At 35.9% G+C, this 24,234-nt stretch overlaps 1 protein-coding gene and 2 long non-coding RNA genes across 6 annotated transcripts; 1 reads left to right on the forward strand and 2 right to left on the reverse strand.

Annotated features, from left to right (window-relative positions):
- Window positions 1-936: 936 nt before the first annotated feature.
- LOC147657910 (uncharacterized) lies at window positions 937-3,538 on the reverse strand. The gene is made up of 4 exons (XR_015291543.1): window positions 3,072-3,538; window positions 2,726-3,004; window positions 1,643-2,623; window positions 937-1,268 (listed from the first exon to the last, which is right to left on the reverse strand). It is a non-coding gene; the product is annotated as an uncharacterized LOC147657910 (long non-coding RNA).
- A 341-nt stretch (window positions 3,539-3,879) lies between these two features.
- On the reverse strand, window positions 3,880-6,174 carry LOC100864078 (nuclear RNA export factor 1). Of its 4 annotated transcripts, none has more exons than XM_012487085.3 (2): window positions 5,991-6,174; window positions 3,880-5,881 (listed from the first exon to the last, which is right to left on the reverse strand). In XM_012487085.3, the coding sequence occupies exon 2, from the start codon at window positions 5,791-5,793 to the stop codon at window positions 4,219-4,221; it is 1,575 nt and encodes a 524-aa protein (XP_012342539.2). In that variant the 5' UTR covers window positions 5,794-5,881; window positions 5,991-6,174; the 3' UTR covers window positions 3,880-4,218. The 4 variants fall into 4 exon arrangements, with proteins under 4 accessions (XP_012342539.2, XP_086762148.1, XP_086762147.1 ...); XM_086906022.1 differs by having other exon boundaries at window positions 3,880-5,898; window positions 5,977-6,174; XM_086906021.1 differs by having other exon boundaries at window positions 5,977-6,131.
- An 8,147-nt stretch (window positions 6,175-14,321) lies between these two features.
- LOC147657911 (uncharacterized) lies at window positions 14,322-23,784 on the forward strand. Its single transcript, XR_015291544.1, has 6 exons — window positions 14,322-14,851; window positions 16,297-16,353; window positions 17,363-18,112; window positions 18,271-20,996; window positions 21,408-21,548; window positions 23,648-23,784. It is a non-coding gene; the product is annotated as an uncharacterized LOC147657911 (long non-coding RNA).
- Window positions 23,785-24,234: the final 450 nt, after the last annotated feature.

The raw sequence follows: 24,234 nt of genomic DNA on the forward strand, positions 1-24,234 counted from the left end.
TATGTATATATATATATATATATATATTCATCGTCTTTAAATCTTAACACTCTTAATAGACGATTAACTCTTAGTGGTCGTTGATAAACCTAATTAAATAAAAGAAAATTAGACAAGACATCTATCTATATATGGAATCACTCGAACGACGTTCCATAATTTAAACTCGAACATTGATCAATTTTCATTTCTATGTAATAACACATTCAAGAGATTCCAAGAGAAATCTTTCCCATGGCCACAAAGACCTTATTGGTAAGCTTCGAGGTAATTTTCCAATAGAAAATAATGGGAAGTGCTCCACTTTTTATCGAGTACATAGCCGCTCGTATTCTTCCCGATATTATTTCCATTAAAAAAAAACAGAACAATTGGTATTTCTCACAAATGCAACCTGATTCTGTTTGAAAATCAAGACGATCGGTACCATCTGGAGGAATCGTGAACAATGCTCGAAATCGGTTAGTTTCCGATTTGATAATGGTAACGGGTTGTCGCCTGATGCCTTGTCGACGTAACTTTCACCGGAGCACACACGATGATGATACAGTGTGTCGTGCGTGCGCGAATCCTCGAGTAAAGTTGCATAAACGCGAAGCCTTCTGGGGCGGTTTGGAACGTGGAAGTTATACAAGAGGCCAGCTCCAGAGAGACTTTCCAGACGACAGGCTGAATTCTTTCGAGGCAAGATCTTGACTGATGAACTTCGTCTTGACTTTGGAAAAAATTATTGCGAGAATTTCCTGTTTTGCTTCAAGCCTACTGGATGGACCTTTTCTTTCTTCTTTATCTTTTTTGATTTTATCTCGAGATCTTAGAAGAAAAAGAAATTTACCTGCAAGAGATCAATCGCTTAATGAAAGATTTGTAATAAAAGAAAAGCCTCGATAGGCTTTCGATCAAATTGATCGTGCAGATATTTTAACAAAATTAATCTTGACACTTATTGAAACGAATATTTAATTAAATATATATAATTAATTTTCGTAACATTGCGATTAATTCATTTGTATATCACATCTATAATACATATGTAAACGCATGATATAAATCAATTAATAATTTTGTTAATAATTTTATGTTAATAATTTTCTGAAATCCATAAAAGGAACAGAAATTTTTAAATCTGATTAAATAGATTAATTATGATCGGATTAACTTTCCAAATGTTATGTAAATGTGGATTTCCAATGATTATTTGAAACAAGATGTTGAAGAAGTCGACGAGATATACGTATGAGAGATATTTGCTCCAGATCCAAAGATAGCTGTAAAACAAATAAAAGATTATCTAATTATCTATTTTATATAAAATTATATCTTAAATATATATCATGTATATATTTAATGTTCATGCAAATAATGTAAAATAATTATTTCCACTTTTTAGAAAGAGAAAAGGAAGTTTCATAGATTTTAATCTAGATGAAAAAAAATATTAAAACGTTAGAATATAAATAAATAGTGGAGGGAAATTGATGAAAGCGCGGGATGTTGCGTGATTGGAGGCAAGTTTCATTAGAAAGAACGGATCAGAAGGCTAATTGGAAGAAGCGTAGGAAGCATGCATTCATTACTGGAGAAATGGTGCAACTTGGTTGTATTTTAATTACGCATTTCGCAGAAAATCTCACGAAATTACCTATGTTCTCTTTGGAATCTTTTGTCTCACAAAAGATCTGTTACTATAAATTTTTCTTTTTTTCCTTTTTTAATTGAATTTCACGAAAATCCTTGATAGGAAACGAGTGTGTTCGACAGGAACGAAACGCAAACCATGGTCCGTGTCGTAATGACGAAATCGTAAGATCGGTCTCGTGCTATAAATGTGTCGTTACAGACTTGAATCTGGCACAAGGATGCATTATTTGTTCGGTTGAATCTTGTCATTTCATTTTCTATCGTAACACCGTTACACTTCTCTCTCATGCACGAAATTTCCATAAAACCGATATAGTTCGACTTTCTCTGATGTGTTATCGATGGTAGGCATCTTCGTGTATCGTTTAATTCATGGCGTTTCAGTTGAAATAGATTGTTTCAAAGGCATTGTCATTCCACCACTTTCGCAGCCTGATTTTTTCCCTCTCTTATTTCTTCAATAGATCAGACTACTTTCGCGATGCTGCTATCATAGGAGTCGAATGATGTGTATGAACAATGGTATACATACTATCTTCGATTCTCTTTGTCTCTATTTTCTTTTAAAAAAAAATCTCAAGAATTATTCGCCGAGCATCTAAATTAAATAGTTTTGATAGAGGAATATCATTAGAGAAAATTTCATATTATTTAAGTTAAGAAATATAAAATATTATTCTAAAAATAGAAATTTCAATGAATCCATTTTGAGATAGTAGAAAAAATTTATTTCTCAAAATAATGATTCGTCTACACTCAATACTGTGTAAAATAGATAAAAAATTGTGAATCCTTGATGAATTATCAGAATTTGATCTATGATCTGTATCTTGTTTAACGTTATGAAATCGGTGATCAGTGTCACGCAAAGTCCAACAATTCTTAGCCAGGATTTCGTATCGAGAAACTTTGAGAAAGACGAGTCAGGAAAGCAATACAGACGAACCGATCGAAGGAAGTTTTAATTGGATGGGCACATAACCTGAAATAATCGTGAGGGTCGATTATTTTTTTTTTTTGTACCAAGCAAAATACTCGTGGGAGGTTGCCAACGATCTCACACAATAATCATTTTATTATATACCGCTAAGCATATGCTCCGTCAGGTCTCGTAATTGTTAGTAAAGCGAGCTGCTCGACTAACACGTACGATCGCGTAACATGCGTTATTGTCAGGTGAATTTTTTTCCTTCGTAGCATCTTCTTGCGATGGAACCAGGAAATGAAGCCTGGTTGCGCAATGGGAAGCGCTTTCTGAGAGATAGAATCTCAAGGAAAACGTGAGGACGATTATTTAGCCCTGATAGTTCGTTTAGCTCGTTCGCTGTCTCTGGTTCGCTTTTGCCCAATTTTCCCAGTAAATCTGAGAGAAGAGAAACAAAATTACTCTTATAGTCTGCATTTTAAATTTGAAAAAATTTTTTACGTACAATAAAAATAGGTAGTTGAAATATTGTTTAAGTAAAAAGTACATTATAAAATGATCTTATTCATGAGTAACATCTTTCATGTAACCTTTTAAGCGTGGTAAATCTTGCTTTGAAAGAGTTTCTAACTTATAAATCACATACAAAGTTTCATTCATCAGTTTCATTTGCTTTGTAGACGTTCATGTTAATTCAATAGATTGTCATTTTTGCTACAGTTGACATGGATACGTTTTTATAGGAATTCACGATAATTTATCGATCACTGGAATTAATTATAAGATTAATAATATTTTTGCAAGAATAATATCCTATAATGTTTAGATTTTTTTATTAAAATATCCAATTATATTCTATCATAAGAAATATTTAGCATTCAAAGAATATAAAATGTATGATCTAAGCCAAGGATCAGATAAACAATTTATAATATTAACGATATTCAAAAAGAGAGGGAATAGAAATGTTTTGATTCATTCACTTGTCTCCCATAATCAATGTAATCCTTGAATGTATAACCTTTTGATGAAGTCAGTGAACATCCTCGGGGTTTTGTTAAATGCCAGACGAGTAACATCACGACACGCTCATTGATCTATGATGGTATTGAATGTACTTTAACATAGAATTACTTGAGAGAGAAAAAGTTCTTTTCTGCCAAGGATATCTCGTTTTTTACCGAAGCCGTTTCTTATTATAACGTTGAACTAGAAATTCTGATAGATTCTGTTTTTATATGAATGTTATTTAAATTATAAAATGTGAAGTTATATAGGTTATTTTAATATTTATAGAAATAAAAAAAAATATATTAAATTCAAAATAGTTTATTGTAGATGAATATATTATTTTTATACTTTTCTTAATATCGTATTTTATAAAATAAGATGCATTTACATTTTATTTTGTATCACAATTGATATTATGGTGCCATCTACTGAACAAAGCATCAAATTAACAATAGAGTGTATTTATCAGACAATTACATTTAAATTATCAAAAAATAAATATTAACAAAATAACACGAATTGACAAAATATATTTTTTTTAAAGCATTAAATTGAGTATCTCGTCTTAAAAAATAAAAAATCTATAAATTAATATATTTTCCATAATATTTACAGTTTCATTGTTAACCTAACAAGCAATACTATCTTGAAAATGCTTCAGCAGGAATAGCCGAAGATTTATAATCCTTCATAAAATTTGAAATCGCTTTTCTTATATTCCATTTAGCTTCTTCCAAATACGTTTGACACCAATCTTTGTTTAATGAAGTTATTTCTGTAAATTTGTTCAATAATTCCTTTTTCTCGCTCGAGCTAAAGCAAGATGGTACGATTTCGTCGTAAGAAATTTTTGTTTCTATACTATTTGGCGATATTTCTTCTGTAGTAGCATTTACGTAGTATTGATCATTTATGATATTGTATTCATGATCAGGACCAGCTTGGAGAACGAATGTTCTATTAAACCATAGAACTTGTGACGAATTATTCATAATTTTAAATAATCCACAAACCGAGATTACTAAACATCTGTTATCGTCGAATATCAAGTCGTATACAAAAGATTTTCTGTCATGATAGGATCGTGGTAATCTTTTTAAACCACCTAAAATATTATCCTGTCCATAATAAAGATGTTGTCGTTTCTTATTTAGGTCTGCAGTTTTTAATAAATTTCTATTTGCTGTAAATTGAATTAAATTTTTTTTATGAGCCATAGATAATGGAATTCCAAAACTCATGGAATAAAATGCATTTTTATAATATAATCCTCTTAAAACTGTTCTATCACTTTGATCATACAGATTGAAAAAATGGTTAATAAATTTGCTAACTAATTCTTCTCTGGATTCATTTTTAAAGTAATTAATATATGTCAATGGTAAACCAGATGTTTTAATATAAACTCCATCCAACTGAATTAAATTAGGACAATATTTCATTGCAGAATCTATGTATTGCTTTGAAGTATAATAATTTTCACACAAAGGATTTCCATCTAGCCATAATTTCAGTATGCAGAGATTTTTTAAAGGGGTAAGTGCTTCCATAGCAATTAAGTTATTGTATCTCAAGTCCAAATACTTTATGGAAGTCAAACTAGAAGTTTCTATAGGAGTTAAATTGAACAATTCATTTTTCTGAAGATTTAAATGTTCTACTGTGGCAATTGCAGTCTTTGTTAATTTTAAAACATGATTAAAAGTTCTCTGTTGGGATAATGGGCAATAAGCAATTTTAGACATGTCAGAATCTTTATGAAATTCTTCCAGGTCCAGAGTTTTTTTATTAGGATCGTATTTTTTGGTCAAAGCAGTCAAAAGTAAAGGTTGAAGATTAATTTTTAGATCATGAATGGATGCAAATCCTAAAGTAACGATTAAGATCAGTGGATCTCCTTCTGGATTTTTGATTATTAAATTAGTTTTACATAGTTTGTCAAGAGCATGGGCACAATTACGAGCCAAAAAGAAAGTATCTTCTCCATTGATTTGATATTTCACAGGGATCAATTCTGCTGGTTCAATAGCATTTAATATAGCTTTTAACACTGTTTCTTTATCATACTCAGTTCCTTTTAAAATTTTAATTTTGTGCCATACATCTGAACGACCCATTAATGTTCTTTCTTGAAACATTGATCCACCCATACTTATTTTTATTGCAATAGAAGAATCTAATTGCATTGACACTATAGGTAAATTTGTTCGTTGCATTTTTATTATTTATTTTTTAATTCACTAAATACAAATCCACAATAGTCTCAGTTGAAAACTCTTTCAGTATTGTGAAAATTACATATTTCTGAAAAGAAATAATTTCTATTTATATTGTTAGGTTAGACTTTTTACACAGAAAAATTGCATTTAACACAAAACAATATACATTAAAATAAATACATTAAAATAAATACTTCTCCTAATGATATTGAAAGTAATAAGTAAATTTATAATTTTGCTTTAATCTTTATTTTGTTTATGACAGCATTTTATAGAACTTTGTGTTTCATTTTCCGTAACACCGATCGTTTAAAAAAGTAACGTTTTTGATATGCATATTAGATTTAACTTTAATATAAAATTATAAATAAAATATATGACAGAAAATATATTTTTAATTTTTAATACTTTATTTTTAATATCTTATTCATCAACTATTATTATGATAATAAAATTATTATTTTATTTTTACAATATATTTCTAAATATTATGATAATATATTTAAAATTCTTTTAGTTTTATATAATAAATTTCAAAAATAATTGTTTATTATAATATGAATATTAAAATTTTATTTCGTTTTGCCATTTTTTAAATAATACAAATTTTACGAATCATTTTTAAATATTTTAATTTTTTTAGTTTTTTCCAATTTATTAATTTATATGTTATTTTTATAATCTATTTAATTAATTTTAATAATCTACTTTAATTATATTTTCAATAAATATTTTTAAGATTTCGATAATTATAACACATAATTTCAGCAATTAAAGCATATTATATAATATAATATTTTAATTTTTATACGGTTTTGAAAGAAAAAAAAACCGCGCAATTCTAGCCAATCGAAAAATTATTATTTTTATTGTACATGGTAAATTAATTTTAATAATTTATTTTTATTATATTTATAATAATAATCTTTTTTTATTACATTTTTAATAAATGTTTCTTTATAGGATTTTGATGTTACAGAAATTAATTATTAGAACGTATATAAATACGTATTGGAACATATATAACGCAATACATAAATTTTTCCGCGGTTTCAAAACAATAATAAACCGCGCAGGTCGAACCAATCAGAAATCATTCTCGACACATGGCGTCAGTCTCTTATTGAAAATCATAACGAGTGGAAGTGTTACATTGCTAGAAGTGTATAATTGAGAAAATTTTTACTAACAAGGTATTTTATTATAATTTACACACTATTAATAGTATAGTAAAGCTTTGTTTACTTCATATGAATTTATTTAATCATTTATTAAGCATTATTATATGAAAATAAAATAATCTTTTAAACTTTGTTCGTTTCACAATATTAACAATAATTTGTATTATAAAGTTTATATTACAAAATTTATATTTTAAATCAGATTTAAATTATTGTTATTTTAATTTAATATAATTTTTATTTTAAATATATGTTTTACGGTTTTGATTTTTATTTATGCAAATTATTGTTTAATCACCAAGATAATTTTGAAAATATAATAATTTATGCATACGATTAAAAGACAATTTGATAAATTTCATGCAAATATGATAAGATTTTAATTATTTTTGTTATAAAGATATAATTATTTTAAAGTTTTTAATCCTTTTATTTATAAAAGTGAAGGTAAATTATTGTAGATGATAAGTTTGTTTTTGCAATAGCTTGTTTTGCATAATAATAAAAAATTTGGATGTATAAATGCACACAAAAAAAAATTTATTTAGAAATAAGTAATTTTTTCATTAAAAAAGGATAAATGGGATATGGATAGAATAGATTTTCAATTTGCAGTAATTTTTACAAGATGAAATTATTATTATTCATAATCATATCCTTAATACAATTATAAATTGTATACTAAATAATATAAATTAGTTAATTGCATGCGTAATTAAAAAATAAAGCAATCATATAAAAAAACATAATTTATCATTTGTAGATAATCCATTAGTTGACCGACTGTCTATTGTAGCTAAAAAACTTACCGACATAACTTTCAGAATAAAACGTGCGTATTTTAAAATATTCGCGAACAGAATATACATATTTTAAAATATTTTATATAAATTTTATACAAATCATATAAAATGTGTATTTAAATATGAAATCGAACACGTGTAGTTTCGATACGTCTGAACAGTAAGACGGTCACAGAAATTGTGTTTTCCTTTATATAATATAGCTCAATGGATAAGAGCAGTAGGTATCCGTCGGTGTCAATACAATAACATCGTATATAATTATCTATAAATTTTGAATGAATATTTTCATATAAAATATTATTAATTTATTAATTTATTAAAATTTATTATTTTTGAAATATTTTTACATATCGTAAAAAATATTATTGTTGATTTAAATAATATTTGTATGTAATTGTATATAATTTTTTTTTTATTTAATTTGCTTTCTACATACGAAATAATAATTGATTTTTAATTTTTTCGTTGAACAAAAGTGTCATAGATATAATAGTATAAATATAATAATTTAGTTTTAATTCCAACCACTACGAATATTATAATCTAATTCTGTATTCAATCGGTAAAGTTAAAAATGACACTAAAATGATAAAGCAATTTTCTGAAATTTTTTGAGACAGGAAAATATAATATTTAATTTATTCATTCTATATTTCGTATGTAATGTTTATAATAATATTAAACGTTATTAATTATTTTTATTGTATTAAATTATACAAATTACGCAAATTGTGATTATTTTTTCTCTTTTTTTTTTCTTTACGTTTACGATTTTTATAAATAGTTGGGGGAAATTAATCCGCTTCTATCTATTTCTTAATATATATAGCATGAATGATTCAATCTGTGTGATCAATACTCTTATCGATCACTTTTTTTTTATAATTTTTAATAACAATAATGATAAATACGATAAAAAAATTAAAGTTCGTTTTTTTTTCTCTTTTAATTTTTCCTTTTTTTCCATGTTTCTTCATGAAGAATATAAAATGAAATTCCACCAAAATTTGCAACAAAAAAATCCTAGAAAAATTTTACCACAACGTTGTGTCAAATACCGAAAAATGGATAAGTTTGAATCTACTTACAAACCACTTTTATATATCAATCATCGTACACCGGGTGTTAAAACCATGGAGTTAAAATCATCCAATTCGAAATAGATGGAAAAACCAACAACGGATACCACGAAGTATTTTCACGCTAGGCAAAGGTAACCAGATATGTTAATGCCTGGTCGATCGAGGTAAGTACGTATTACCGTACAACGTGTAACGTTATCGGGACAGAATTACCGCTCCAGAAATGGTGCGTGGTCCGGGTTTCCTTTTAAATGTGTTATTTCGCGAAGCTCGTGCCCAATCATGCACGAATGCAACAATGAACAGGGTCGAAATAGGGGGATAGAAGAGGCAGAGACCGGTGATTTGACCGGAGGCAGGCTCAACAAGCGTCGCGCGTGTACACGTGTGTGTGTGTGTGTGTGCACATGTGTGCGTGCGCACGTGTGAGTGTGTATATGGATCGAAACCGCCTTGGGCGATGCTCTTCCGCATTTCACGTTTTAAGGAAAAGAAAAAAAATCCTTATGCGTTGAACGATCTGCTGGTTGGCATTATAGATCACAGATATATAGATATAGATGGACACGTGTCTATTTTTGAATTACGTTTCAATTAAAATTCTGAAATTTTTATATCTACGAAATTCGAAGTTTGAAACTTTATATGGGATGTCGAAACTCCCGAAAAGTAAAACTATTTTTTTTCTTTCTTCTCTTAGGTAAGGAGATTTCGTTAAGAGTAGAAAACTTTTTTAACAATCTTTGAAAATGTGTTCACAATAATAAGCCAATAAAATTTCTTAAACTAATGCATTCTGGAAGCTTCGAATATCCCATTTCTATAATTTTAAAATTAAATATGGATTTATATGCAACATATTATAATCTTGGTCGAATTAGAACTATTCGTCAAAATTTACTTTCGATTTTCTCCGAGGAAAATCGTTCTGTTAATGTTTATAACGGCACATACCGATTTCGCCCAGCCGCTCGTCGATGGTTGGTCAAGTTCAAAACTTCTTACCTTAAAGGTACGAACGTATATATTTTTCTCTCGCAAACCCGCGTATCCAACCGGCCGCGTTAATGGCGGGGACCGTGCACGGTGACCTCGACGAAGAACCTCGTGGAAGATAATCGTGCCACGTTAAATTCGCGATTTAGACGAGGCGTGTTGGTAAAAAAAAAAAAAAAAAAAAAAAGAAAAAAAAGAGAAAAAGAAGGGGGAAAAAAAACGTTAATGGAGACACCGTTTCCTTTCCCTTTATCGAAACCTCTTACGTTCACCCTCGTCTCGGTTCGTCGGGTTCTCGGGTTATTTAACCCGGTTGCGATGTGAAAAAAATGCGAAAAGGATAGGGAAGAGAGAGAGAGAGAAAGAGAGAGAGAGAGAGAGAGAGAAAGGAAGGGAAAAGTTTTCGCGTACACAACGCGTTTTCATTTTCATCTCTTTTTAGGAGGGACGACAGGGTGGTTATCGGAGCTGAGATTTCGCAGCCCGTACGTTTCCCGTACACGCCGTGTACACACATAAGAACGTGGAGCCCGTATTATAGCAATTCAATAATAAATTGTAGAACGCTCGGTCGTCGCATTATGCGCCGGTAATCACAGTAATAAGCAGTTCTAAAAGTAACGTAAGTACGTTGTAGGTAGTAACGAGTGAGCCGTAATCTCGGGGATGCCCCTATCTTCGTAGTTGGAGCCATCCAAGGGAATCATGGGAAGTGTGTGTGTGTGAAAGAGAGAAAGAGAAGGAGGATGTATATAAGTCGATGGAAAGATTCTGGGACGACGGAATGACAGAGAAGGAGGAGGCGTGCGTTGAGGGAGGAGAGGGTGAGAAGATCTTGTGTGAGAGAAGAGGAGGAGGAGGAGGAAGAGAAGAGGCCATGGGCGTCGTCCGTGGTGCGATCTGGAATCGGCATAATTTACAACTCGACCAGGAAATTGAGCCGCGTCCAGCCGATGCAAAAGTCCGCCGTGAGCACGAGCCCCGACCGCGATCATAGGTTTCTACCTTTTCTTCCGGCACCAGATCATCCGATTGATGAATTTCCGCCTAGGTGGAACCACCAGGAAACCATTCATCCCAGAAGAATTTTCTCCGACCCTTTCTTCCTTCGTTTGCGAATCTTAGAGAATCTTTTCCTCCAGATCGTTCTTTATAGAAGAGACTTGGGGAACCCTAGCTGGCCTAAGGAAAAAGTAACTAGGAGGAATTTTTGGATAAGCACGGATTCGAAAAAGTATCTTCTGATCAAGGAAAAATGTTTTCGGATCTTGTTATCGGATTATCTCGTACAGAGGAGAGGGAGAGAGAGAGAAAAAAAGAAGGCGAATCATCATTGAGAAGAATTGAATTAAGTAGATCTCTAAAGTTTGATGCTCTCGTTACTATCACACGATAAAGAAGAGCGGTGTATGTACGCCTATGAAACGGGTGGAAGGGGACCCGCCGTACGTAGCCGTTAAGCCAACATCTAATTCGATAACTGGCGAAAATAATAACGTAGCGATCTGTTGCGTTCGCGAGGCGCAATCATCCGTTTCGTACCGGGTGTCCACAGAAAACTATCGGTCGATTCTCTCGCAGCTCGTTCCACGAACTTTTTTTCCCCTTTCTTCTTCTTCTTTTTCTTTTTCGAAGCATCGTTTGCGTTCCATAGAAATTATTTTGCAATAGTAAAGCATAATATCAGTTCCAATTGTTCTCTATGCCTCGCGTATAAAGATATAACATTTTCTTTTGGAGTTTCAGAGTTTAGAAAAGTTTGTTCGAGATAAAAAAACAATTAAATTCGCGTTTCTTCATCGACGAGAATAAGATCTTCTTGAAAATCGCCTAAAAATATATAGAATTTTTCTCTTTCAGGATCTTTCAGGAAAAGCTACCTTTTCAGAAAAGCTACAAAGAAAAAAAAAAAAGAAAAAGAACAAAAGTTTTATTGTTTAAAACTCATCACGTTCCTTCTTCCAAGGAAGAAAATAAATATGGATCACGGAGATACAAAAGGAGGCGTAAGGTATAAAGTTTAAGAGTGATAGCTAAGGGGCCCAGTCGACGTTGGTTCCAGGGAATCAGATAATTTTTCGGCCCTTGAAGAAGGCGCGGTGGAGAGCGCACGGTAGCGATTTATAACGAGTCAGAGAAGACTGCTACCTCGGTAGCAGATGACATTTATTATAAAGTTTCGTTCCGTGGCGGGACGAAGCATCGATCTTCCTCCCCTTGGAAACTCGTGTTGTTCGTGGGGGCCGGTGGTCGGCTTGTTGCGCCCGTCCACCGAGGAATACCGAACAGTTTAATAAGCAAGTGGTAGCCGCGATACCGTGATACAAGATACACCGAGTATCATCCATCAAAATGCACTCGCCTCTCGTCATTATGCCCAACGAATATTTTGAGGAGGATCTCTCCCCTCGCTCTTCTTTCCTTCCGCCATCTTGCCATCTATCTATCTGCAACGATTACTCCTTATCCCCGCGAACAGTGATGAAATTTTCGAAGAATGGTTTCTTCTCTTTTAATCCAATATTGTATTGAAGAAAGGAAAGAAGTTAGAATATTTCCCAATAAATTATTATTATCGTTATTATATCTCCACGTTAGTTGAACAAATTTTTGGATCTCTCCTTGCATCTTCAACAGTGTTGTTTCTTCAAAGGGATACGTAAGATATCCGGGGGAGGGGAAGGAAGGACGGTTAAAGATGAAATAACGGAAAAAGGGAGGGGGAAAAAAGAAACTTGAGGCAAAACTGTATCGAGGATAATGAGGGGGTAGTCATGTGCCGGTGATCAAGCCCATTCGCCGGAGAATAACGCATAAGAGGGACTGTTACAGTTATATATACGTAATACGAGGATATTTCTCGTGAAAACTCTCTCGAGTCATCCATTCGTTCGTAAAATAATTTCTCGAAATAATAAATAACACGTGAGAGGTAAAGAGTACAGAGAGTAGAAAAAAAAAAAAAGAAAAGAAAGAAAGGAAGAAAGCTTAGAGAAAGAGATCGTCTAGGAAACGATCAAAGAGGTCTAATGATCTCTGGATAACTCCTAAAATTGCACGATCGACGACCACGACGTGGGGTCGTGGTTTTCTCTTCTATCTTTGTGGGTATACTTGAACGATCCGAGCAACGGCGCGGAGCCAATAAATTTTTCACGTAACCTGTACCAATAAAATGAGATAGCGGGAGTAGAGAGAGGGAGGTATCGACGCGATCCTGAAACAACTATACTTATCGAGGATCGTGCCTCGCAGGGTCTGATGGAACCCCGCGTTTTCAGTCCCGCTTCTGTAATTACTATCCTCCTCTCGCGTATATACCCATCGTTCCCTCTTTACTCCGGTTCGTGCCAAAAACGACAACGACTCACCCTTCCCTTCCTTCGGCCTGCCTCCTCTTCCAATGTCAATGCTTAATGGAAGGTGGAAATAAGATTCTTTGGTCCGAGTCGAATGCCTTTACGAACAACGTGCAATGATGGATATATCCGCGCGCGCATGCGCGCGCGTTATTCTTTATTTCGTTTGCGAAATAACATTTTGAACGTGTTTGTTCGAACGAGGGAAGAGGGATTCCAAACGAAGCAGTTGGACAAGAGGAATGGAAAAAAAAGAAAAAAAGAAAACAGTCGGGTTAAAAGATTTAGAAAATTCTATCTCGGTTTTTATTATCTCGGAAAATATTATGGAAAAGAGGGAGCATAATTTTTTGGGAACGAGGATATTTTTTTTTTAATTATAACAAAAGTTTTTCAACTCGAAAATTTGGAAGTATCGTGGAGAAACAAGATATGACAGTTCTCAAATGTGGAGGATGAAATAGAAATCGAATATAATTCCAGAACCAATATTACGTGCTTTTATCTTAAAATACAAAGGAAAGAGAAACACGTAAACGTAGCTTGTAACAGTCATTAAAAATTTCGAAATACGATTTCAAAAAGAATTTTAGAAAAAAATTTGAGAATCCTGAAAATATCACTTTTATCTTTTATATCATAAAATACAACATCGTTTCCCCCAACGACGAATTAAAAAACAATTTCAGAAAGAAGTATGAAATAAACCTAGAGACAAGGAAGGAAGATAGCGCAGCTTCTCCTCTATTTTTTTTTTTTCTCATAAAATTACAACCATCCTCCTTAAAATAATCTTCAAATAAACTTCCACGTTTTGGGAAATATCTTCTCTCATCCTATCTCTATCTCCAGAAAAAAAAGAAAAAGAGGAGGAACAGAACTCGGCTTCTCGTCTCATTTTTTCTCTCTCTCACAAAATCGTAACAATCCTCCTTAAAGATCTTCCCAAACCTTTTATGAGAATTTTCTCATAAAATCGCAAAAAAAAAAAAAAAAAAAAAGGAAGCGTAGCGCTGCTTCTCGTTTTCTTTTTCCGACGGGATTGGTGGCTCAACCGAGGATCACGATAAAAGCATCGGACAATAATAAACAATGCGTGAAACGACAAGTAGACCGGGAGCATTCCGCGAGATTGTATCGCGTTGGCCGGCCGAGAACGCGATCAATCATTCGAACCGGATAAAATATAAAATACGCTGCCACGGCGACGACGACGGTGGCGACGCCCGATGTGTGCCTCCGCTCTTTTATTTATTTGCACGGTCATGCAAGTTCCGCGGAATTAACGTATTTTTTGCACGCGACCCAGGATGACGGGTCGATCCGCGACCTGAGCTTTTATTATCGCCTCGGCTTAATGGTGGTTTCGCGCGCGAGCCGAACGGGTCCAACAAACCCCTTCCGAAACCCTCTTATCACTCTTCTCGACTTCTTACGAGGCCAGTGGATCGGTTAATACGTTACATTTTTCGTTCATTTGAGATTGTTAAAAGTGTGGATTGTTGGGAGATTGGATTATATGGGATATAGTTTTTTTTTTAAGTTGGAATCGTTTCGCTTGAATTAGAATCTAGTTACTCACGTTGTGTTGTTACGTAAGCTTTGAGAATCAGTCTCAAGGCTTACAAAAGGTAAAGTGAGAAAGATAGAAAACTTTATTTTTCTTTAGGAAAAAAATAGAAGAATGTGAATCGTGAAGATTTTTGTACTTCCGAGAGTAATCTAAATTCTTCTTCGTCGCTCATTGATCTCGTTAATCAATTTCTATTTATGAAGTCGAAAGTCTGATCAACCTCATTTTCCAAATATTCGATTAATTTCAAAACTAAATAATTCGACGAAGATGACACTTGATCGTAACGTAAATTTCGAGAAAAGTGGAAAGATTTCTTAGATTAGTCCCAGATTCAGAATTACACTTCCGGAATTTTAAACGGCGATTTTAGAAAAAAAAAAATTTCAAAAGTCTCGTCCCTTCGAGAGATGTTAGCCTTGGAACGCGTACTATTGGCGAAATTATTTTCCTCCCGGTATCTTCACGGTTATGCGTGGTACGCGCGCGAGCAGATCGTCTTGGTTGATCGTCACGCTCGATTTCCTTGCGCACAAGCGCGGTATAATATAGCCAATTAATGCCCGCGGGACAATCGCCCCAAGTTTCTTACGAACTGTCCCGCAAATTGCCGCGATAAACGGCCATCGGCAATCTTGGTCCCATGGGCAATATCGAGGCGGAAGTGGCCCATGCTACCGGAACATCTGCCTCTTTCTTTCTTGTATTTATTTTTCGCGATTGCTTTTCTTCCCTCGGTGCAATAAAAACGTTTTTGAAAAAGAGATAAATTGAATTTACTTTGATCTTTCAACATATGATGTACGTCGTTACGTCGTTTAATAAGAGTTTAATTTTAACTTTTTAAGGATCGTGGAAAAAATTTTTTCTTATCGATTATTCAATAATGGAAAAATATTTTCTTAAAGAAGAATGTGTGATGTGTTAAAAGAAACACGTTTTATATAATTCGATAATTTTGCTAAAGAAAAACATCTTATTGAACGTTTGAACAATTTAACAAATTTATATTAATTCCGTATTATTTTCCAGCACTTAGCTATATCGATCATCTCGATTCGAAAGAAATTGGAGATGCGTTATTTTTTTTTTTTTTTTTTTTTTTTCATACACTGGATGTATCTTTACAAAGTTATCGAAGAGCGAACGAATAGAAAAAAATCGGGAAAGAAATATTCATTTTCCAGCAAAAATCTGTTCCTCTTGTTGGACCAGATACATTATCGACGAATAATGTACCGCGGTGTGCAAGTATTGATGTCCTGGGAAACGCTTGGGCCACTTCCTAGCTGGTGTGCTACCCTGGCCCGATGCCTGCCAGGAATCAATGACAAATCCACCAATCGGACTTCTTGCCTCCCTGCTTTTTAATTGGTCGAATCGATGAACCGGTTGTCCTGATTCTCCAAACCATGGAATAATCGGGCATAAACATTAAATTACATCCCTCCACGAAGTCGACAAAATGATATTAATGAATTTTCTGTTTGCCGTCTGTTTTAGTCGATGCTGGAACGAACGTGGAGGGAAGAATCGGAGTTTCGAGTGAAGGATTCAATGGTAAGTTTATTAAAAATTATTGACGCTTCATGGGAAGGCGGCTTAGGAAAGGGTTTCCTCGCTTCGCGATAGATGGTAGCAGCAGTCTAAATCCGCGACTTTCGCGACATGGAACGGTTTATCGATGTACTAACTTAGAAAGAAATCAAAAATCGAATATCCTCGATAAACGGTTTTGACGAGTGAAAGTGGAAAAAGAAGTTTTCAAGTAAGAAGATTAGAATCGTTCAAAGGTATTTGAAGTATAATTTTTGTAGAAAAGAGTGTTATAGGGATTTGTTAGTTATTACAATTCGAAACGAATTCAAAAATAAAATTTTCGATATGTAATATACCATTATAATCATAAAATTAAAAAATCTTTCGATGAGAGGTTAGAATTGTTCCATACCATCGAATGTGCAATTTAAGATCTTTCTTTTTGGAGAAATTAAATTTTATCATATTATAAATTACAAATTTTATGAATTTTATTATTCGAGAAATAATCCAAAAAATAAAGTCTTCGATATAAAATTGAAATATTAAACCAGCAGAAGTGCATCTTTCTCCTTAGAATTTTTCTTCCTATTATTGTCAAAATTTATCGATCTTCAAGAAATTCAAAAATAAAGTCTCGGATAAATCGAATAAAATTTGGAAAACGTTCGAATAAGAAGTTAAAATCCAAATCGACTCAAAACCCAAATTTTTACCATTTGAAACATTCCTTCAACGATGAATAAGACGAGATCTCGAGAACTCGTCCCTGGAAAGAGTTGCACACGAGGGTTTCAAAAGTTTTTTTAACGAGTTATCCTCGCATAACTCGAGGCAGATTCTAGTTGAGGCGCGGATTTATTAGCGATAGAGCAGTTCGATAGGCGGTCGTGCATCACCACGCCCAACCACGCGGGCAACACTCGTCCCGAGCGTGATGCGAGTGCGAAATCGCGTTTCTCACCTCCAGGGGGTGTCTCGTCCTACCTTCTCCAATTTCCTTTCTTTAATTAAAGAATAATTATTCCAGCCACCAGAAAGTATCCTCCTGTAAGCGACGAGGGAACAAGCTCGAACAACCGAGAAGAATTTCTCGAGAATTTCTGCGTGGAATTGCTATCCGGCGGAGAGATTGAATCGTCAGGAAAGAAACTTGAGCACCAGGAATTCGAGCACCGTCCACCGAGCATCGAAACGATAATTACAAGGAAATCGAGTGCGAACGAGCGGTGTTTATCGGCTGCGATCGGCCAAGCCACCGGCGGGCCAACCTATAAAGAGAGAGAGAGAGAGTGAGAGGGGGGGAGAGAATCTGTGTCAGAGGTTGCTTATGCCTCGGATTTATGGGTTTGATTACTCGCCGTGGCGGCATACGTGCCGCGATTTTGTATGGGTAAATCGTGATCCTCCACGCCTCCTTGCCACGGCCTTCCCTCCACCCCGCCCTGGCGAAACCCCGATCGCGTATAAAGTTATCGCATTCCCGGCCCCGTAAGTGTCTATTGTCTACTTTCAGGCCCGCATTATGCCCGTTCCTTCTCTTCCCACCGACTTCCCATCCTGCCCGCTGTAATTTCACTTTTACAGCCGCGTATCCAATTGACCGGCGATAATCTCCGTGTGTGCCACCTCTCCTCCTCATCCTCTCTTTGCTCGGACGAATCTTTACTCTAAATCTGCTCGTTAGATCCTGCGGAAATTTATCTAATAATTATTCTCAAACTCGAATGGAATACGAAAATGTTGTTGCTCGAAAGTTTTGCGAGGAAGAATCATCGAGGTTTGTTGAAAAAGTTTCTTGATATATATATATATATATATATATCGCATTATGCAAACTTTACTTTTGTATTTCTTTCTTCATCTCAGTTTTCATACTACGGATCACTCTAAATTCTCATAACTCTCAATGTTCTCTCTCGTTCGAAATACTTACAGGCTGGAGCAAAGACGCAAGATCTTCGAAGCGATGATGGTGGAGATGGAGGGGCACGAAACGAAACGGTCGAAAAACGGCGCATCAATCTTGCACCGAAGCGTGGCCAAAGTCCCTCGAGGAGGAGGACGGTGTCGGGGAGAGACGTCGCTCGGCGAGAAGATGAGAAACGTCGCGGGAGGTCCGGGATTGATGGACATCCTCACCTACACGCCTGATTATTTGCCACCACACGCAGCTTTCGGCCTCAACCCGGCTCCGTAACCGCTCTTACGCGTGTTGCCACGGATTCACACCGATAATCGTCGGTCGTTAACGCCTCATTCACGCCTGATCTCGACAAACATCGCTGATTTCCATATCCTTACCTTGTTCTCAAGGTTTCGAAGAAGTTGAATTTCTTTTGAGATTAGCATTGGTTTGAAATTCAATTTTTATATAATTTATATTGGTAATGTTTTGGCCTTTTTCAGTCTTTAAGTAAGTTAGTCTTGGATTTTTGGAGTTAACATTGCTTTGGAATTCAAGGGTTTTTTATTTAGTTCGATGAGTAACGCTTTGGGTTTTAGTCTTTAAATGCATTTCTATGTTTTCCTCTTTTTGAGGTTAATATTGATTTCAGATTAAAAGATTCTTCTTTGCTCGAGATTGTATTAGATTGTTCTTCAAGCTTCGAAAGAAATCGAATACCCTTTATAAATTTTAGTGTTTAAGCTGTAACCACACTATTTTTCCTTAAAATTCTCGAGAAAAAGCAATTATAGGATTACAACAAGCTAATTCCCTTAATCTTTCTATCTTATAGCTACCAAGAAGTTAAACGATTCTTCTTTATGATTAATCTCTCGACTTTTAGTCCTTGATCTTTTGCACCTTTATGACTTTATTCCCACTTTACACTATCATTCTACATCATTCCTTTTCTAATTTTTAAAATTTCCACTAATGTTTCTCCACTCGTACCTTTCTCAAACAACAACAAGACCTTGATTTCACACAACAAATTTCAATTACTCTCGTTTTAAATTAAGAGTTTGATAATTCATCTTGTGATTTTTAATCGAGAAGTAAACGGGAGGTAAGCAGGTGTAACCGCATTATAAAAGCCGCTTCTCAACACCTCATCTCTCATCGCGTTTCTTCGTTGATGATGCTCGAAACTGGTCGGCTCATTAGTATGTGAGGGGCTGGTTGCCACCTACCGGGCGGGGCAGCGGGTCATTGAAACAATGGTGTTATGACTAGACATCATCAGAGAGTCCCGGTCTGATCGATTTCCTTGGATGATCGATCGATTCAACGTTTCTCCATTTGCCGACCTCTCTCTCTCTCTCTCTCTCTCTTTCTTAAGCTCGAAGGATTTCCTCTTCCTCGCGCAATTTCCACCTCTCGCCTATGTATATATATACGGAAAATGAACGCTGTGTAATTACTCGAAGCTTTCTGTACACGTAATCTCGATGTAAATTAGCCGGGTAATTTATTCGAGGGAAATCAATGAAGGGGCACACACAGGATCGGTATAAATCAGACACGGAACGTTCCTTCTTTTTCTCTATCTTCGTCTCCCTCTCTCTCTCTCTCTCTCTCTCTCTCTCTCTCTCTCTCTCTAACAGGAAGCATCGCTTATTCGATCAAATCGATCGATCGCTAATAGACCTCTGCCGCGGGAGGATCATTAATTATGGCGTAATACTACGTCGAGGATGCGTCGATCAGCCCAAGAGAAGGGAACGGCTCCTCTCCTCTTTTAAGAGAAGAGAGAGAGAGAGAGAGAGAGAGAGAGAGAGAGAGAGAGAGAGAGAGAGAGAGAGAGAGAGAGAGTTAAGCCAGGTAAGCAAAGTTTTGGGCTGGAAACGTTGCCAGGCCTGCGCAGCCCTCATCCTCCTACCCCGAAAAAGGGTACAGAGTGCCAGTCATATATTAGAGAACTGTTGGGGACACCTAACAAGCTGGCAGGACACGTTTCCCAGAATCGGGGCTAACCGCCACCCTCTATGGCTCTCTCTCCCCCACCCTCCCCAGGTTTTCTCCTTTTGTTTTCTCGATATTCCACCACGTATTTCACATCCGAGTAGAAGCCAACCGCGGACAGATATTGTTTCGCACGGTTCACGCTCTCTCAAACCGCGTTCATCCTTAGAATTTTCTTCTATCGACTTCTATCTAACCCGTTCTATATTCTACTCTATACTTCAACATTTTATACTTTTAATCGTTCTTCTTCCGATAATTATCTCTCAATCAATTGGATCATTCGAATTCAATTTTACAATTTGAAAAAAATGTTTATCGTATAAATGGTCGAGAGACGAATATGGGGGGGAGGTGGTATGAATAACGCATTTATAGTAGATAATTCGTTTTACCAAAGGAACGCTCGCTTAATAATTTCAGATCGACGTAGTTTTTTTAATCTCCTTTTTTTCCCCCTTTTTTTATTGCTACTTTGTTCCAAGCGGACGGCTTAAAAGTTTAATTACCCAGGTTGAAGAGGTTTTCGCAACGGGGTATTAAGGCGAGCGCGCAACTATCGTCCCTCCCCCCTCCAGGCTTATCGGTGATTATTAATCCGGTAGTTCCCTTTTATATACATGGTGAGCTGTGCAACCTGTTCGCCCAGGAATTATTATTAACAAGAGCGCGCAACCCCCGGGGCATTAAACGATAAATAGAAACGCTACCTTGCGCCATTAAACTGTCTAAGAAATGGAGCAAGAAGCAAAAGGTGGGTACAGAGAAGGAAGGGAGCCATTTTTCTTCTTGAAAAATATGATTGAAAAAGAGGAGCGATTAAAGTGATAAGGTATAGATAGGATATAGTCGATTCATACACGTTAGGATATTTTTGGAGGGTAGATTTTTATACAAGAACAAAATAATGATTTGTTTGTTAAGGGGAGAGAGATGACTTTATCTTTGTCGTTTAATGTAAATTTATACATTAATCCCCTGCTACATCGATTCCTTTTATTTAATCGCTTGTGATACTCGATAGATAATTTTCAATCGACGTTTTATATTATATTGATATCTTGCACATATTGTATCCTCGTCACAAGGAAAATTTCAATCAATTTGTAATTTGATACGATTTTTTTTTTATACGTAAATTCCTCTTTCCCGTTTCGATTTTCAGATTCTACTCTTCAAAGATGTGTGCAATTAAAATCAACTTATCATCGACGACGCCTCTGTTACGCACTGTTATTCGATCCAAAACCGAGATGAAATTACGTGGACAACGTTTCCACGGTTGTTTTCCACGGTTTTAACCACGGTGGGTATCCAAATCAACGAGCGGACAGGACGATAAATTAATCGAAGATCTCTCGGCCGAGGCTTTCTAAAATACCCGGACGAGTTTACCAGAAATAAAAACAAGTCTTAATTAAATGAAACGAGTCCCCCGTGTTTGCCCGCTCTTTCGGATGTTGGCCGATTTTTGTTTTGCCCTGCCTCGTTTGGGATTTCGAATTTAGCCAGGTTCCAACCGAGAGCTCCTCCAGCATAGAGAAATAAGCGAGCCACCGTCCGCTCTCTTGTTCCACGAATTTAAACAGTTTCGACAGTTTTGTTATTATTATCTAAAGTTTGAACAAGCTTCCGGATCGCGTACGTACAATTTTTAAGATTAATACGGAAGAAAGTCTCTACGAAAGGAAAAAAAACATCGATCTATATCGATAATTTTTAGTTTTGCACTTGACACTGCCACATCATCTCTATTCGATTCCTAGAACTCGATATTTTCAACTTTTGAGAGACGGACACATTAGAAACTTAAGATACGCATCGTAAAACACGGCATAAAAAGATGTTCCCTCCCTCTCTTTCTTTTCCACGAGCGAAACAAGTCATTAACGATTCTACGAGAATACGTATTATATCTCTCCGTATATATTGACGCATTCCAATCCCAACGACGATCATCGATGATTTATTCGTTGATTGCAACACTTCGCTCGTACGAAATATCGTTCAAGATTTAATTTCGCGTTTGTTCGGAATCGCGAGCGGTTCGAGGACATCCCTGGATGGGTCAGGTAGCTCGGGACATTGGTATCAGAAACACATCGTGTCCTACACGGCTCGCGTCTGATAACACTATTACTCGAAACGATTCACACGGATCTCTTTTCCTTCCGCGATTAGAGACCTGCCCGCGGCCGGGATCCCTCGATCCCTGGGATAATGGGATCCCTCTCTGGAACGAAGTGAATCAAAGGCCGAGAAAAGGCTATCTTTATCATCGTCGATTTGATCACGGTTGACAGGCTCGATCCTCGAACGCTTCCTTATTCGTGATGTCGCGCCTGCGCGTGGCTTTCACACTTATCCTAGATGTCGCCACACATACGTACGTACGTATGGGAAATCCAATGTGATTCGTGCTCGATAGATATATCGACGATGCTTATTTTTAATTTGAAACGAGACACGATTTTAGAACGGATTTTAACAGATTTCGAGATAAGTGATACTTGTAATAAAATCCATCGTGTTCGTTGATAATGTTTCCTCGCATAGAAACGAAAGGAAGGAGATCATCTCGAAATTTCTTGAAACCCAGAGAGAAGATTCGTCGAAGAGAGGAGAATTCTCAGCCTCGGAGAAAATAGGCTTCTCCTCGCTGTTCGCGAATAAAAAAAACGATATCGGTAACCGTGTCACCGGTATTCTGGCAAAGATCCGTGGTTTATCGTGGGGATCAGAGAGGAATCTCGAGAGGTTAGAAATCCGGCCGATGACAATATGGGCTCGCGGGGTGGGGAGGCGAAGTAACGAGCGGCGGTGGGAGAGAGGGGTCAAGGGTAAGGCATTCCACCAGTTGACACTAGGCTGGCCCGAATGTTTCGGATGGTTTCTCTTCTTCTCGACCTTTCGTCCCGTCCCCGGTGCATCCCATCGCCACGGGTTTCCAGCTGGATCCGACACGCCGTGTTACGGGCCCCGTGAGGCCCACGAGAGACAACAGAGCGAGAGAAAGAGAGAGAGAGAGAGAGAGAGAGGAGGAGCCGTGCGCCGTGTGGCACGGTTCGTGTTCTCGGTTCTCGGAATCGCTAATTAGTGTCCTCCTTGTTTTATTCCCATGCCGGGCTCGTCCTCTCCCTGAAAATCCTTGTCCACGACTAGCCCCCTCTTTCCTGCCTCCCTCGTGCCATCCTTGCGTTTGACGCGTTCATCGCTTGACGATTTCATCGCGGATTCTGGAATGGAGATGCACTCGTCTTTGGAAAATGGGGAGATTATTATGAGGTCTTTGGAGAAACATGCAACAGATAGAAATTGTATTATTGGTTTAATAATAATAATAAATTATAAGTTTATAGTATCGATATATGGCACAAGTTTTAATATTTCTTTTTTCTTTTTTAGATGATGGAGCTGATCTTTGAACTTGAAAATAGGGAATCTATTATGGGATGTTTAACGATAGATGAAGAAACGTACAAATTGGTAAAAATTACTAGTAAAAAAACAGATAAATACAGATAAAATTCTTGTCTATCACATAATAGATAATGGATAGATGAATGGGATTTTTGGATTGAAATTATTGGCACGACTTTAAGGAGGGGATGTACAGATCGTAATACCAATAGATCCAAATTTATCCTGGCAACGAATTCTTCGAACGAATCAAGGAAACAAGCAAAGGTTCTTACTCGAATTGGAAATTTTAAAAGATCCATTCCATTATATGCAAAATTAGCCGGTGACCGATCGTCATCGTTGCCCACTGACCCCGGGCCGCAAGATCACGAGGAACGTTACGAGTAGATCGGTTGTCTTTCCGGGACGATTCGATCGCGAGTTCTATCAAGGAAGAAGAGTCGAGGGAATGCCAAGCGTTCCCGTACGAGCGGAGATCGAAAGGTTTATCGATTTCTTCAACGAATTTCTCGAATGCTTTACACTTCTTCACCAACCTTCACACCTCCCCGATCTATCGAGCCATCTCT

The sequence above is a fragment of the Apis florea genome, unplaced genomic scaffold (assembly GCF_048593485.1).
Source record: "Apis florea isolate Af1SG1 unplaced genomic scaffold, ASM4859348v1 contig_2492_pilon, whole genome shotgun sequence".
In the NCBI taxonomy this organism is placed as follows: Eukaryota; Metazoa; Arthropoda; class Insecta; order Hymenoptera; family Apidae; genus Apis; species Apis florea.